This window comes from Anomalospiza imberbis, chromosome 1, assembly GCF_031753505.1.
Source record: "Anomalospiza imberbis isolate Cuckoo-Finch-1a 21T00152 chromosome 1, ASM3175350v1, whole genome shotgun sequence".
NCBI classification, from domain to species: domain Eukaryota; kingdom Metazoa; phylum Chordata; class Aves; order Passeriformes; family Viduidae; genus Anomalospiza; species Anomalospiza imberbis.
The window spans coordinates 31,605,736-31,623,606 of NC_089681.1; the positions used below are offsets into that span (position 1 = coordinate 31,605,736).

Below are 17,871 nucleotides of genomic sequence, written 5' to 3' on the forward strand. Positions count from 1 at the left end.
AATTTTTTTTTTAAAGACTGATGAAAGCTATGCATGACAGAGCCTCCAGAACTCTGAAAGTACAGCTTTTCAATGAAGAACTGAAATTCATCATTAATCCTTCTGACAGATGAACACCCACTCCAAGTACTGTTGAAATTGGATATGGTCTTGAAAAAAAGTTCCGTCTTCTTTAACTGTTTCTCTGCCTTCATCCATAGTATAAAATATTGTCCTTACTCCCTTTACCTTACCTAGCCAGAGATAAGCACACTTCCCACTTTCTAGGCCTCACCATAATGCACTTTCCTTGAAGCAACTTCATTTATGAGTAACAAGACATCACTTAATTTCTTTCTCATTTTAATCACTTAAGTATATTTTGAGATGTGATGGAGTAAATATCAAAAGTGTTACACATATCAGTCAAGTGTAAATTGCACTACAGGGGGGAAAAACTCCTTAAGTGCAGTGTTTATTGTTATATGGGTTCATTTCCTCATCAAAGCCTCCACTTCCTGAAATGGCTTCAAAAGAATTTAAAATTAAAAAAAAAAAAAAAAAAAAAAAAAAAAGCTCAGAAGCCCTCTCTACTAAGGAACATAAATTTTATAAAACATTCTGGAAGAATGTCCAAATGCAAATGTCTCAGTTGCAAAGAATGTCCTAGAGATTAGAGTCACTTTCTTGATTACCAGAGACTTCAAAGAAAAAATGTGAATAAAACATCACTAATCTCCTACAGCCAGTAGACAAAAAAAGAGATACAAGTGCTAGGAGTCACAGTTACTTGTGTCTCCAAGACCTACAAACACGGAAGCCATAAAACACAAATCCAAATCATGGTAGAAATGAAAAGGTTTCCCAATCTCCAGGATCACTATAATGACCTTTCATAAAAAGAGGGAAAGATATTTAAGGGCCGTTTTCTCCAGGCTCAAGGATGAGGCATCCTGATGAGCAAGAAATCAGGCAAAGGGGGCAAGAGACCTCTGTGGATGAATAAAGAGCTCCTGTCATTACTCAACTATAGCCAAGAAATACTCTGGAGATGGAAGCAGAGTCAGGCCTCTTGGAAAGAATATAGAGAGGTTGCCAGAGTAAATAAAAATGAGAGAAGGAAGGCCAAGGCCCTTCAAGAATCTGGTCAAGGACAAGTACAAAATGAAGGACTTGTTCAAATACATCAATAACAAAAGGAAAACTAAGCATAGTGTGGGCCTGTTACTAAATGAAGGGGGGCCCTGGTAGCAGGACACAGAGAAGGCAATTACAGAACACCTTCTTTGCATTGGGTTTCACTGGCAGACCAGCCTTCAGGGATCTCTGATCTAGGAGACCAGAGTAATGGCATGGTGGCAGGAAAACTTTCCCTCTGTCAAGGAGGATTGGGTCAGAGAACACCCATCCAAACTTGAGATCAACAAGTCTAGGGGCCCTAACAGGATGCATCCACAAGTGCTGAGAGACCTGGTAGATGCAATAGTGAGGCTGCTCACAATCATGTCTGAATGCTTGTGGAGATCAGTGGTGGCTGAGGACTGAAAAATCATAAATGTCACCCCATTCTTCAAAAAGCACAAGAATGAGGACCCAGGAAATTACCACAGAGTCAGCCTCACCTCAATCCCTTGAAAGGCAATGGAGTGCCCCATTCTAGGGGCCACCTCTACCAACATGAAGGACAAGGTGATCAGGAGTAGTAAGCACAGATTCACAAAAGTTAAATCACGGTTGACCAATCTGATTTCCCCCTATGATGAGCCAAGATGAGGGGAGAGCAGTGGATATCATCTACCATGACTTTAGCAAGGCTCTTTACACTGTCTCGCACAACATCCTCACAGGCAAACTCAAAAACTGCGAACTTGAGTGAACAGTGAGGTGGGTTGAGACCTGGTTGAACAGTAAATCCCAGAGGGTTGTAATCAGTGGCATAGGGTCTATTTTGGAGGCCTGTCATAGTGGTGTCCCCCAGGGTTTAATAATGGACCCAATATTGTTAAACTTTTTTATTAATTAGTTGGTTGAAGGGGCAGATGTCTCCTCAGGAGTTTCATTGATGACACAAAGCTGGGAGCAGTGGGCAATAGCCCAGAGAGCTGTGCAGCCCTTTAGAAGGACCTGGACAGGGTGCAGAGACAGGCAGAGAAAACTATCTGAAATTCAGCAAAGGCAAATACAGGATGCTGCACCTGGGGAGGAAAAACCCCAGGTACAAGGGTGCCAAGAGACTGGAGCCAGGCTCTTCTTGGTAGTGTCAGGCATTAAGAGAAGCGGCAATGGGCAGAAACTTATGCATAGGAAGTTCCACTCGAACATGAGGAAGAACTTTACTGTGTGGGTGACTGAGCATTGGAACAGGTTGCCCAGAGATGTTGCTCAGTCCCCCTCACTGGAGATATTCAAGAATCATCTGGATGTTGTCCTTTGCCATGTGATCTAGAATAACCCTGCTTGAGTAGGGAGGTTGGACCACCTGACCCACAGTGGTCCCTTCCAACCTTACCAATTCTGTGATTCTATAAATAGTATCCTAATCCCTGATGCAACCAGTTGGAAAACTATCTTTAATTTATATCTGACTACTCCAGTAATGTAAAAATTATACACAGCTGCTAGTAACATGAATACGTATGAAATGTCTCAAAACAAATTAAAAACTTGTACAAGAAATCTGTAAGACTGCGATGCTATATCACAGCTTACTCTGAGAAAATTAGCTTAAAGGTATTTTTAAAGGCCAATTCTACAGTTACATGTAGGTGAAATTTGAAGAATTCTGAAGATTTTCTACTGAATTATCAACATGTTTCAGAGATGGGATCAAGAATAGGAAGGAGCCGCTTGACATTTTTGATACTACCTTGAATTTTGTTCTTCTCTTTCAGAAATTAAAATAGGAGATCCAAGTTATTTTCCTAAACTAATTATTCTAATTGAAGTTATATGAAGAAAAGCTGTGCATCTTAATTCTAAGGATAAAAGACTGTTTATTTTAAAGTTTTTTCATACTAATCCTGTCAGATTAGAATTAAATATAATGCATTTCATGCACAAAGCAGGCTAAATGAAACAAACAGGTAAAATAATCTGCCTAAGTATTTAAAATATACCTCTTTACTGGAATACAAATTTTATTCTTGTGCTTTTAATAGCATTCCCTTGTTTCACTTACATGATGGCAAGCTTTGGGCTTCAAACAATGAAAGCATCTCCATATGCAAAGAAAGATAAACACCTAAGTTTTCATGTTCATTCAGATCAAATAACACAATGAATAACTTCAAATACAAAACTAATTAAAATGCCAAGATGCTTTGGATTTTAAAAGAAGCCAGGATAAAAATGGAAGAATATAAAGAGTCACAGCAATCTATTTATCTTATGTCCTGCCAGAAGTAAACATTTCTTAAATTTTAACCACAATGTCATTAGTGATATTAAAATCTGGCAACTGAAATATATATTGAGCTCTAAGCTTAATTCAAGAAGCTCTTCCACATTACTCAAAACAGTCAGTATTTTACAGATTTAAACTAAGGACACTTTTAAAACAACTTAACTCTTTGAAAGAAATTGTAAAGTTAAAAAGAAATCTCTGCATGGCTATAGGCAAGGATCCTTTTGCTTACCAAAGGATGAGTTAAATCTTCAAATACCGTTACTTAAAAATACAGGAAATTTCTTTTCATAAACAGGGAGACTATAATTTTTTGAAAAACAGGTGTGCACAGCACGTGATTTCTCATCCACTCATTCCCTCATCCATGCTCTAACGTGACCAGGTTTCAATGACTTTGCTCTATCAGATTTCCTTGGTAAATACAGTGTACTGAAGGGAGCACAAGAAGATGGAAGTGCATCAAGGCAGCTGATTCCCAGGTCTGACAAGCACTTTGACTGGGAATCATTTGGTACTACATGCAAGGTAATTCAACTTGTTTAACAAGAAAAAGTATTGCTCACTTTGTCAGAAAACCACCATGAGATCTATCTTTTGGATAAGGTATCATCATCAGGGTAGGCTTTCTACATTCAGATAGGCACACGCTGAAAATATCACAAACTGCTCAGCAGTATGAACCTCCTTGAAACTATTCCTTTTGTTTTGCAGAACAGTGCTAGAGTGCACTTTGAAGTTGTTCATGGGTATTCATTCCACACAGAGAGACACAACAGAAAAAAAACAAATCCTGAAACGCAATTAGCATGAATGACAGGTTCTCAGCATCAATTATTTTGCTCTACAAATCTGTTTGAATGGCACCACAACACTTGTCAACAGAGGCATTTCTTTCATCTGTGTCCTGTTAAAATTAGTGCACCATCAAAGACACACAGATATGGCACTATCAGTGTTTCACAAATATTCTCAAACACTACTCTGGCTGAATATAAAACCCAGCTGGGCAGGTTACACTGAATGGTTGCAGCAGTTATTGCCTCCAGCTGCTGACTCTTCTTCTACCCCAGAAGATTGTACCACATTTTGCAGCAGGGATGTTGCAGAAAATATGGATCTTATTACTGCTTCTGGTTTATACCATATCACATTTAAATAAACCACAACTAATGCCAGTTTAGCTTTACATACTGGACTAGAAATTTTGGAATTTAACCTCTGTCAACACAGGGTTTGGGTACAGTGTGAACCTAAACCAATGTTCTACCTATTGGAGGAGCTGCTGCTTCAGTGAGACTAGCACATCTTAAATTTAAATTCATCAACAGCTAAACAAATTAGATGAGGTGGGATTAATGTACCCTGAATTTAAACAGCCTCAAAGCAGATATTTACATCATAGCTAATTATCTAAATAACTATTGCAGTTACATAGACAAATAAGCATCTATAGAAGGAGATAATTTTAGCCACCCACTTTTAACTGAGATAAACGGTGTGTTGGAGGTTCTCATTTTTCTCTACTAATTAAAGGAGACCGGCTCAAATGCAGACATTTACAACACAGACATCAAAAGCTTTGTGAGCTGAATCCCACCATATGTGTTGCACGAGTGTTAAATCAAAAATGTACATTCTCATCCAAGGCACACCAGAGGAAGTCCACCTATTACACTAAAAGTATTGCAGCAGAACTGCAAAGGCCAGTAGCTCAAAAAACACTTTCCAATAAAAATAATTAAAAAAAAAAACCTCAACAGTGGTAACATTTTAATTGGATATGTTTCCACAAATGTTGGAAGTCAGAAAAAATCATATGGACTGGGACTACACGGAAATTAAAGAAGAGCTAAAATTCAAGCTCAGTAAAGATGGAAAAGTAAGTACAGTGGGCACCACTGAAAGTAAACATTTACCATGGCATAGTATAAATACCTCATTGCTGTATACATTCTAAATATAGGGAAAGAGTGGTAAAGTAAATACCACTGTACAGTATGGGTATTTATTTACTTTTTAAAGGAATCCACTGTATTAAGACTAATGACACTGAGAAGGAAAAAAAAAAAAGGTAAGATGAAACATAGAATGAGAAATGCCATGAGCAAATATGCCAGAAATACAGCTGAAAACTAGAAATCACCTGCATGGCATCAACACAGAAAAACAGAAAGGTACACTTAAAAATTACTTCAAGAGACTGATCCTGACTCTAGTCTATCTAGCCTTCTCCACTGAGCCAAATATATGTGTATTATCCACATTTTTATAATTTAAAATAATAACAGTACTTTCAGAATAATATTTACTTTTATTTCCTTCAGGGTTTTTATGATTGCAGGAATAAAGAGGATCTCCTTGGTATGCAACCTAAACCTCCTGCCCTGCAATGCTAGCTGATGTTTTACTGTCACATAAAAAGAAATCTCTCTCTTTCCTGTAACCACCTTTAGTTATTTCCCAGATTAACCAAATTCAGCTGCTTCACTCTGTAACAATCATCTCACAAATCACATATTCTGTCTTCATAATCAATCTTATTAATCTCTTTCATTCTCTCTAGAATGGGTAGACCATTTCTAAAAATTAACAAAAATGGACATTTCCATTTCAGACAAATTCTCATCAGTTTCACACATGGACAACTCCTTTTACAGAGTAGTGCCACATATTTTTTATGTCAGTGCAATTCCTGCATCTTGATATTGCAATTTTACCTCTACATTTTATCCCTTGTATTTCACCAGTTTGATTTTTTCCTTGTTCCATACCTTGCAGTTAAGTTTCATTAACAGCATTACTTCTACTTCTCAAGTTCTAATTTTGATCATGTTCTTTAAAACAACCCCCATCCTGTGCCCACATTTTACATATATATATATATATATATAAAGTGTGTGTATATATACACACTGCAAGTTTTCAGGTGTACTCTTTGCTCACAGAAGTCATAAGTGTTTAACCAAAACTGAAGAAACTTTCCAGAGTCAAAATATGGCACCTAATACTTTCCTAACTATTGGGTCATTAAAAAAGTAAAATGGATTGGTTTGACATGATCTCTTCTTGATGAACTGGCATTGGCAGTTTTTATCAGCTTGTCTTTCAGTCATGCTTCAGTGAGGCAATTTCATCAGTACAAAAATGCTGAAGGAAATCTCTGAAAACTGATAATTAGCACATCTGAACAGCAAATAACTTGCACTCAACTGAGATGCTTACCTCCAGTCATTTGAGTCAGAAAAAAATGTGGTCTCCCCACAGCCTGAGGTCCCTTATGCAGCAATGACCACAATAACTCAGGCAAAAACACCAGGCAAAATTCCCTTGAAAAGAAAAACCCAACAATACTAACTAGTACTGATAGATTCTTTAAGCACAAAGAAAGAAGAGGTAAAACTGCCAAACCTTCCTCTACCAAGAAAGTTAAGACAGGCATTTTCTGCTGGAAAACTACTACCTGGCTAGAAGTGAAATGTAAGGAACTTACATGCTACCATGGGGCAGACTGGAGTTTATAGAGCTTTAAACTGGGCAGAGATCCCTGAATAGACATTGAGGTTTCAGCTACTCTTTTGGAAAAGAGTAAAAAGCAGGAAAACTGTGGCTTTTGCCTGGAAACAGGAAAGTGGCCAAAAATATTGTTCCCAAACACTGAAAAAATTGCACCAATATTTAGAAGTATCTCCTTATTACAGCTTCATGTGTTTGAGCTCTTTGTGTTGAAGATGTAAAACCAGGAATAGGAACCAGCAGACATGACTAATCACGTTTAATTCTTTGTGTACTCTAAGCATGTTAAAAAAACCGTGCTGGAATATTCAGCTTTCCAAGGTGCTCTGAAACAGTGCATTTTCTTTCCTACTTTTTAAAAGGAGTGCATTGAGACTGTCTGTTAGAACATGACTAAAAATCATTTATTCACTTCTATATTCTAACAGGAATGGAAGAGAAGCAACAGCATGAAAGCTGATCTTGATTTCTCTAGTTTGTCCATTGTCAAATTATGAATTGCACACATTCATTACAAATAGTATTCATGAATATTTATAGCTAATCACAAACTGACCAGAGCACAGGTCCTTACCTCAAATCCTAGTAGTGATTACCAGGTTAAACCCACTGTAACTGATTGCTTTCATACAGCAGTTTTAGACATGTTACAGAATTTCCTGGACTTTGAACAGGAATTAACTATGGTATCTCAAATATGTGTCAAACTAAATGCTTTTAAAAGATGACCACTGTGTTTTGACATAAGTGAATTGAACTTACTGCCAGAAAGCATCCATTGATCATATGTGACCTGGCACTACTGTCAGAAATATTTTCAAATAAAATCTCAAAAAAACATTGGAAAATGTACTGAATTAATCCCTGACCATTTGAAGATCCAACAGAGAATTCAGGACAAATCTATTTTGATATGTATCAGGCAGCCAAATTCTGGATTTAACAGCCTCATTTTGAGAAACTGTTATCTTCTTTCATAATAAAGTGAAATTTGTCCATCTTTCTAATACCAGAGGACAGTCTTTTGCTTGAATCACACTTTTTCTATGATAGTGACTCACGCCAAATCTAAGGCTGATTGTATTTACATAGAAGAGGATAACTTCATATCTAGCATTTCACTGGAATAATGTTAAGAAGTAAGTATTTTTTTCTTAATTAAAAAGAAAAAAATTAGTTGAGGAACATTATGAGGCAAATATTATGAAAATGACAGGCAATAGGGAGCTGCTTTTATAAATTTCATTGATTCTTTCTGTGTTCTGTTCAAATTTTGTATTTAAGCTTAGATTCTGCTAATACTGATTAATATTTAATGATCCTGTTTATACTGGGGACAAAAAAGTTCTCTGACAGCAAAAATAAAAGATGAACAGTGTCTGTCCTGTGTTGCTAATTATTTTATTTTGGGAAGGCTCCCTTAAACTTTGAGACAGTGAGCCTTTTTGCTACTTTCCACTTTCAGTTTCTTTACTTGGAGTTGCCAACAACTTAGTTGTTGTTGGCATTACATCAATAGAAGTCATACCACTTTTTTTCCTTGGCCACTTCACATCGCACAATCCTTTGCTAAAACTGCCAGGGAGAATAAGAGGATAAGTCAACGTCACTGTGTTCTTTGATGCAGAGTCAGTAGCCTTTGAGCACAGGCAAAGGAGCTGAAGCACTTCCACCAATCTTTGAAGTGAAGCAGAAAAGTGGAAAACCAGAGGGAAAGAGGGCAGGTTCACTCTGAATAGAGCTGCTCTGTTCTTGGCATCCAAAGTGCTCTTCAGCCACTTAGGCAATTCCACAAACCAAAGCCCTCTGCTCAAAAGGAACAGGAATTGTTTTTAATCAAGCATCCCTGAAAAGATTTGGCAAGATGGGTAAGATACACTAAACAGATACATCAAAATGTTTTGTCAGAAAGGTCTAGGAAATTTAGAAGGGCATGTCAGAATAGAGAAATTCACCAAAACATGTATGTCCATTACAAGGTCTTCCTTTATGTTTCCTAATGCTGTTTCAATTCTCCTAGGAATACTACAAAAAAATAAAAAAAACTCATCTGGGAACTTACAGATACACACAGAAAGGAGCTGCTACTCCCTGACTTAAGTTGATCGTAGAACCTAAATGCATCACAAAATAGCAATAAAATTTATTTTGAATCCTATTCAGTCTCTATGATGCCATGAATAATCTTTTACTATCATGCAAGAGCTCTGTCTACTAGTGGGTTCATATAATCCAAACTCCAAAGGTTTCTATTTAACTGAATAACAGAAGATTGCCTACAGGAAATTGTTAAAAAATCTAAATAAGCAATATTTTTAATTTTTTTTCTTCTAAAGTCTTCCTGAAGCTACTGAAATGGCGAAGCAAATCATCAAGCCTCCCAAAATATAAGGCCCTTCATAGAAGTTATGAATTAGTCATGGTTTTGAAAGGAATTACATGGTATTAGCACTTTCAAGACATCACTACCAAGGTTTTCAAACTAGGAACTTCAGAGGTATTATACCAAACTAAGAAAAAAATATTTTTTCCCCCTCTCTGAACAAAATATGGGTCCAACATTGCTGCCAGATAAACATCCAGAATTTTCCTGAAGAAGCACACAGCTATATGGTACAGCTATACACAAAATATGTACAGATATACACAGCTATAAACAAAATATGTACAGCTATACACAAATAATTATTCTAATCTGAACTGTTTTAAAAGCACCTCTAGATCTCTGTCGTTTCCTCACAAGTCTTCCGAAGTAAAACTTTATAGAAGCAAGTTATGGACTTTGCAATGACATCCCTGGTATTTATTGGCAGGATCTGGCCAAAAGAATAAACATAACAAAGTAAGCAAAGACTTCCTTTCCCAAGAAGACACTGGTGTCTCCAATTACAGTAATTACAAAATGCAATGCATGGCTCAGGGCCAAGAAATACCAGGTTGAAATGCTCTGTTATCTATCAAGCTGAAACCTGAATACTCTTAAGTACAGCAAAGCCATATGCATGGAATTAGGATCTCACATTAATCATTTGACTTCTTTTTTTGGGAAAATATGTATGAAATCAAGAAATGAATACTAAAAGAATGGTTTAAAATAGAGTGCATTATAAATTCATTAACCAGAACTACTTTTGTGAATATTATTCTTGGTGAATCATTTTATTTTGCAAACTAAAACTGTTAGGAATATAGAGGAATTAACAACTTCCACTATCCAAATAATAATGACTATTTTTATAGTCTTGACTGCAAAAATCATGAAGGAAATCAATTTTCATTAATATATTCAGATTTACTAAAGTGCAAGGTTACCAATGAAATTATTGGGGAAAAAGTTTTTCCAATTTCAGTTCATGATACACAAGTATTGCTTCCAAAAAAAAAAAAAAAAAGATTAGGAGTTCAGGAAGTTTTTCAACTTTTATTAAGCCTTTAAAATTTAGTAAGAATTTATTAAGATGCAGCAAACCCTTTCTAACTGAATAAGAGGACTACTTGCATGAATCCACAACAAACCCCATTGACAAGTACAACAAAGCATGATGGTTCCCATTTTTTCCTCAAAGGATAGGCCTTTGGCAAGAGAGGCTGGGCAGGCACAGGCAGCTCCAGCACAGCAGAGGACCATGCAAGGACACCTTAGCAGCTGCAGAGCAGCAGAGCCACAGCCCTCCTGCTCTGGTCAGACTGAACAGTGCCAGCAGCTCTTAGCCACAGCTCCCAGTATGTCTCTTCCATATGGATGTACCCCAAGTGCACACAAGGTGTGAAGGCCACACTGGTGGCAACAGCCTGGAGGGACATGCTGAAAGCATGACTCAGTGCTCTAAGCTCTGTTCAGATGCTTTAGAAGGGGAGCAGGGAAACCTCATTCCTCTCTCCTCTCTTTCCAGTGCTGTTAAATTCATGTGCGCAGCAAAAAGAAAATGTTCCTTACATCTTTCTTTAAAAAGAAGCAATGCAGATAAAAGAATATACATCATGCATTTGCCATGCATTTTCATAAGACACTGTTCATCATAACCTCAAAAAAAGATTTTTCTTTTTCTATTTAAGTCATAATGTCAACAACTCAAAAACTCTCTCAGCTTTGAAGGAGGAGGTCTAGGAAAGAATGATCCAACATGTAGTCATAAGGTCATATAAGGCCACTGCAGAGGAGTTTAATGAATTTTTGCAATACTGTTCCCTACAGAGGAGCTTATGCACATTCTCACACCACAATTCTTCCATACAGAAAAAGAGACAGAAGGTGAGGTGGAGGATCCAAATCAGCCTTAAGCAACAAAACCCAAAACTGAAAATACTGACAGCATCAAATTGCCGGGACCAAACAATAGCCTTCAAGAACCTGGAAGAACTTGCTCATTAAACTTCTAATTACTGTGCAGTACACTATCTCTCTTGCTACCACATTAACAAAAACCAGCACGTGGTTGATAATATTTTAAAAAGCTTCTAGAAGATCCTGAGAAACAGACTAAAAACCAACTTCCACTGGGCTGATTTGATAGGGTAAGTTAAAAAAATACGAAATATACAGATAACTACTCACACATAGATTGCACCTTGAAGGTGTCAACATGTGTAAAAGGGTTAGGCGCAGTTAAGTTTTCCAGAGTTACTAAGTTACTTAAAAATTAACAAACAAACAAAATTAAGCTATCATAAGGTAAAAGAAGAAGTGATAAATGACAGCAAAGGGATTTAAGAATACAAAATAATTTTTCAGATTCCCTGCAAGATTGTGTCTATGGTCTCTGGTCACCTTCTCCACAACAGCCCAAGAAAAGAGAATGTAATATAGTATTCACTATTTAAGATAGGTAAAAACAGGATATGAAAAAAAAAGATAAAGACAGGAGACTCCTTAATGCTAAGTGATTGGAAGACAAAATGATTTATAGCATTCAGAGTGAATGAATACAAAGTAATAAGGACATTGCTGGAGATAACAGCCAACTAGATATACACCGTAGTGTAGTAAATGACGTCTTAGCACATTAGAAAGATCTTGAAGTCATTGTGAATAGCTCTATGGTTTCACGTCAGCTGTATGACACTCCGTCAAAAAGTAAAAGAATGTTAGAAATTATTAGGGAGAGAAGAAAATAAATACAACTACAACAATTTGCAGTATGCCATAACTATCCACAGTTTGCTTTGTCCCCTTTGCATTAAAAGGAAAATAGAAGAACCATAGCAAAATGGAACAGCTTTTCAGCTAGAACAGTTTTCAAGTACAGGAATTAGGACTCTTCAGCTGAAACTTTGTGATCACTGAGGAAATAATTATTTCTCAGAATAAAGAAAAACACGGCATCAAATAGAAGACCAAGTTTAAAGGAAAACAAATACACTTTTTCACCCACTGCATAATTAAATTTATAGAGGTCTGCAAATTGATGCCATGGATTCAAACAATACAAGTAGACTCAGAAGCTTTCAGATTCATAAAGAAAATTCCATGTGAGAATGTTCCATCTGATGCAAAAAGTACAACAGCAGATTGAGGAAGTCCCTAAGCTGCTGTTTGCTGGAAGCTGGGGTGCTTAATTGCAAAAGTTTCTCTTTTCACATGCTTTATTCTTATCCTCTTATCTTAGGAATCCATTACTGCTCACCACCAGAGACACAGTACTTGGGAAGATGAACTTTTCATCCAGTCAGTTCAGACAGACAACCATGAGAACACTTTGTTCATTAGACCTAGCTACTGTGAATCTTACTGCACTGTAACTTTAGGGCTCTGAACGATGTCAGCCCAGTAATGTTTGCTTTTTCAAAGCACATGGAAAGAGTGTACAGATCAGTAATGCAACTTTTTCATTTTCCTTGGGTTTTTTTTTTGTGGTTTTTTTTGTTTGATTTTGGTTTTGTTTGTTTGTTTTCTGGGGTTTTTGTTTGTTTTTAGTAGAACCAAGATCTTATGCTGCAGACCTTATCTCAAAGGTAAGGCTGGACTCCGTAAGTGAATAATAAAACCAATAGCTCCTACCCAATGTGGTTCTCCACCTCACCCATTCCTTAGGTATGTATTCCAATGCTCTTTTATCAGCACTGGTACTCATCTGATTCTGCCACACAGGAAGGTAGTGTCATGATTCAGAATGAAAAAAAAAACAACAAACTAAAATTACATTTTTCTAAAATAAAATCTGATTCTTTAAGTACTTGAATCAGTCTCATCATCAGCTCAGGTCCATTCCCTTGGCAGGAGCAGGACAGAGGCACTTCAGCCAGAGCTGCCTTTTAGTCTGGAACATCTTAGGTAACCTAACAGTGCAGTGAGAGCATGCAGCCCCCACATACTCCTCCCAGCTCCAAGTACTCTTGAATGTCTTAAACTTCTCAACTATATCACAGATTTATAGAGATACAGGTTTATCAGGGAGGCACCTGGACCTTGATCATCTCCACTGAGGTTCAGTGAGACATAGAACTTCACTCCCACAAGCAGAACTAGCTCTATTCACAAGGAAAGGATATACTGATACAAAAGGCAGTTTACAAGGACAGGACTGTGCCAATAGCAGGAGACCTGTTTGCCAGCATGTCTATATTAATAAACCAAAAGTAGACAAAAGTATTTCAGCTGCACTCATTTATCTCACTAAACATCAGGCAAGCATTTAGATGGATGGTTTCCCTCTTCTGGAGCACTAATAATTATCTTTGTTAAGACACTGAAAGGAAAATCAATAGGAGTACCATAAAAATAAAGGTGCAAACAATCAGCAGTCCTGTCCTTTCCTTGTTCTGTTCAAGCAGCATGTGGTTCCCACTGTCTCCTAAACCCTCCTCTCTCCATTCCCAATACCAACTCTCACCTGCTTCCTTCAGATGCAATCTTCCTCCCCACTGACTAACAGGTTTAGACTTTTCAAATAGCCTCTCTTAGCAAAGGTCAGTGCTCTTAACCTCCTTCTATAAACTTGTGATCAAAATCACAGTCACAGGTCTTAGCTTAACCATATCTATTTCTCAAATGCTCTTTCTCTCCACCACAATGATTTCTCAAGACCTTTTTGATCACTCAGGCTTTCTCCACACCCTTCTCATGGGTTCCTGTCCCTCCCCAGGTATCTATCCCTCTGCCCACACACTTTACACAGACCCTTTGCCTTCACAGGTCTCAAACCCTTGCCTATCCTAAGCCCTCATTCCCTTGGATATTACACCAAAATTGAATCCCACCCTCTTGAAAGCTGCTGCCCTGTTCTGAGTAACATCCTTGATGTTAAAATTGGGTAATTGCTTTTCCATGCTACTTGTACTCTCTGGCTAAGGCATCATTGGAGAGCACAGAAAAAACAACAAAAAAACTTGTTCCAGATGTAGACCTAACACAGAGTCTAAGCCCAAGTGTGTGCAGTGCTGGAGGAATCTTTGAATAAAGCTGTCAAAAACCTTACTTCTGTGAGTATATCCAAATTCTCCTTTCCAAGATATATAAGACAGGCAAATGTAGTATGGCATTAGGAATGGAAAAAGGCGCATAACTACAAATCACCTACGCTTTCACAGACTCTCAAGGAAAAGGCTTGCAGTATTTTAACAAAGGAAAGCAACAGTTCTCCCAATTATTCTTTTACAAAAAGGCTTAATAGCTTTTTATTGAGCTTTCCAGAAAAAAGTCAACCTGAATGACTGGGAACAAAATGTTAACCTCTGTTGTAGCAAGGTCTGAAAAAGTCACTACAGGAAACAAAGTTTACTAATATGTGCAGACAATTGTAACTGAACAGGTTAAAGGGGTTTCAGATATTATCATTGTTTGGAGATGATATGTGGCAATACATCCTGTGATTCCATGAACTATTTCTCTGATGGCTCTTAGTCCAATACAATAACACTCACATAGGTAAACTTAAGTTAAACTGCCTTTAATGAAGGATGAACTAGAGAACCTTTAAAGGTCCCCTCCAACCCAAACCATCCTATGATTGTACTGACAGTTTAAACAAGTATGGTTTCTCCAAAACCCATATATGCTCAGTTCAAACAGATCTCCAACCTGAAAGACATGACTCCAGTCCAGGAAAGATATTTTGATCTGGAAATGTGTTAATATAAACCTCTGTCATGGAAAGTGTCAAGAAACCTGTACAATATTTGATACAAACAACTCAGCCTATGCCAACACTCTTTCTCTGGTGCATGAACCAGAGAAAGATAAACCAACAATATACCATGTGATCACAGGAAAAAAGCTGCAGAAAAAAGAAAAGTTGCCCATTTTTGTCAAACTTCTAGACTTCTTCAGCTCTAATGGCCTGACTTCATCTACTTAACAAGAAGAAATAGAATTAGCCTTGAACTATGGCATGAAAACAAAGTTCAGAAACATGGGACTTAATGCCACTAATAATAATCTAAATATAGAGGCTTGTTAATGAAAAATAATAAACAGAAATTACATTATTAATTTGAACACAGAAATATACAGCACTCCAGTAACACGTGCCAACTTAAATAGAAGTCTTTCTTGTTGTAAAACCCTCATTTTGCTCAGAAATTCCATCCAACTTAGAAGCATGGGAAAGAACACATGCATGCTATCTTGAAACTTCATAGTTCAGTACTCTTCTCAGATGGTAACTTTTTAGGCCACAATTACAATCAGCTTTATTATGTACTGCAAGTTTGGAAATTGGCCCCTAACAATGAGGAACTGTCATTTAAATTTAGGAGAGCTATGAGAGATTAAACACATTAATATAAGTAGAGCATGACACTTGATCCACAAACAGGCATTTTTATCTCACAGTTCACACCTGTACAAAAAAAAAAAAAAAAAAAAAAAAGACAAACAAGTAATAAGCTCTTTAAATGAGAAAACAAGCAAGCTAAGACTGAAAGTATGCTGTTTTATAAAGTGATAGCAACTATTCTAAGAACATTTTTTCTGCATGTCACTATCCATTTTTCCTTACCATATATTCCATATTGGAAGCTGGTGGATACACCTGACCCCGTAATTTATTATGAAGATCCAAGATACTTTGCATATCACTGTCTGTGATAGCCCTTTTCCCTCTCTGCTTGGCGATCCACCACTCACCATCTTCATCCATGTACTTTTCCAAAAGTTCCTCTAAGAGTGTGGCATTGGGAAGAACCATTGCAGAAACTGCTTGAGCTATGAATAGCAAGGTAGTTATTCTGAGCCATTCCTGTACTACATACTTCATGATGAATGATCTCAAAATGCTCAGGAGTTAGCTCCAAGACAAAGTCTTTCTTCCAGGTTTGCTGGCTGTAAATGCATAAGAGAGAGTAATGTAATTTGTAGACTGAAGGACTGGCCTGTATGGACTTATTAAGCAACAAAATCTCTAGTTCATACAGATTTTGTAACTGTTGTTTTAGGGGGAGAAAGCAGGATGCTGCATTTTTTACTCTAAAAGTGCACACTGTTGATTTGGGAAGATAGCTTATCTTCAGCCTTATGAACTTCGTTTGTTCAAGTGGTTTTATATATTACATTGACAAGCATGTTTCAGTGCCTGCATGCAAAAAGCATGCTTTTCATATCTACTTAAAAGGAGCCAGACATCAATGAAGATTAGACTGTAGATAAGGTCTTCCAGTATTGGAACTTAACAAAAGAAGGTTAAAGGCTTGCAGTCATTGCCAAAGTGTAAACTGAAATCCACAATTAACTTGATACAAAGTATCCCCTCTTGGTGCATTTCAGAATATGACCATGATTAAAACTTTTGTTTTACGATTTCCAAAACCCCAATGAAACTAAAGGTATTCAACGGACACGAAAACGGGGGAGACAGCGTTTTGCTAGTCACCAAGTAAAGGAAAGCACTGAAAACTCTCAGAAAGAGTAGCACCGCTTCCAAGAACGCGATATTCTAACAACGCCTACTTCACGACTGAGTGCTTTAGTCAGGAAAGCCGAGGTCGCTCCTTCACCCAGGGTGAGCACGCGCGAATCCCGCCACACCGGACCCAGCCGCTGGGAGGGAAACACAAAGAGGCGCACGGGCCGGGAGAGCCGAGCGCTCCCCAGCGCGCCGCCGCCGCCCGCGCCCGGCCCCGCTCTCCGTGGGGCAGCCGACCCGGCCGGAGCGGCCCCGGCCGCCGGGCCTGCCTCCACCGCGGGGAGGATGCTGCGGGGAGGATGCTGCCCCCCGCCAGTGCCCTTACCCCTCCGGCGGCGGCGGCTGCCTGCTCTCCCCGCAGCCAGCTTCGTTCCGCCGCCCGCCTCCTCGCCACGCCCGCGTCGGGCCGGGGGGCGCGGGCACGGCCTCGCCCCGCTGGCTGCGGCGGAGCAGCGCTGCGAGCGGCGCGCCGGGCGCGGACGTGTCCAGCAGCGGAGCCGCGGCGCGGGGCTGCCGCCGAGCTCAGCCGCCGCCGCAGCCTCCCCCGCCCGCCTCCGGGTCGCCACCGCCGCCCCGATTTGCTCCACGCTTCTCCCCACGGCTCCCGCCCCGCCGGGCATTTATCGCAGGCGGCGGTGACGTGCGGCGGACACCCCTCCCCGGCATCCCGCGGGGCGGGACGGCCGCGCTCCGGGCACCGCGCCCGCCCCCGGCCCCGGCCCCCGCACCCTCGGCCCGGCACCGGCATCGGCACCCGGGGGCGGCGGAACCCGCAACAGCTCCCGGGGCGATACCTGGAATCCGGCGGGCAGCAAGGGCTGGCTGGCACCGCAGCCTCAAGCAGAAGCTGGCCGCGTTCCTGCAAAAGCTATCGCCCAGAAAAGTCGAGTGGGGGCCCCATCCCCAACCGCCTCCATCCTTGGCAGCAGGCAAGAGGATGCTAAGCCGGCCTGCTCCTGCTGAGCCACAGGAAAGAGTAAAAGCAGTGAACTCCGCAAAAGTCCAGAACATGTGAATATGCTTGGAGGTATCAGGACAGGAATTTTATTGTGGATTAAATCCAGCCACATGAGACTTCTCTTCACAAAGTAGAATTCAAAATTTTGTAACCACTCATTTCTGTGCCAAGCAAGA

General features: G+C 39.3%; 1 protein-coding gene across 2 annotated transcripts in view; it reads right to left on the reverse strand.

Annotated features, from left to right (window-relative positions):
• CRISPLD1 (cysteine rich secretory protein LCCL domain containing 1) overlaps positions 1-17,077 on the reverse strand; it is a 36,685-nt gene extending 19,608 nt beyond the window's left edge. Inside the window, exons 1-2 of one of the 2 annotated variants that reach the window (XM_068186459.1) lie at positions 17,063-17,077; positions 15,835-16,157 (exon numbers count right to left, since the gene is read on the reverse strand). In XM_068186459.1, coding sequence (XP_068042560.1) covers positions 15,835-16,092 — 258 coding nt within the window. In that variant the 5' untranslated portion in view covers positions 16,093-16,157; positions 17,063-17,077. Of the gene's footprint in view, positions 1-15,834; positions 16,158-17,062 lie in introns of those variants that run through there. The other variant, XM_068186468.1, reaches the window with a different exon arrangement.
• Between the last annotated feature and the right edge of the window lie 794 nt (positions 17,078-17,871).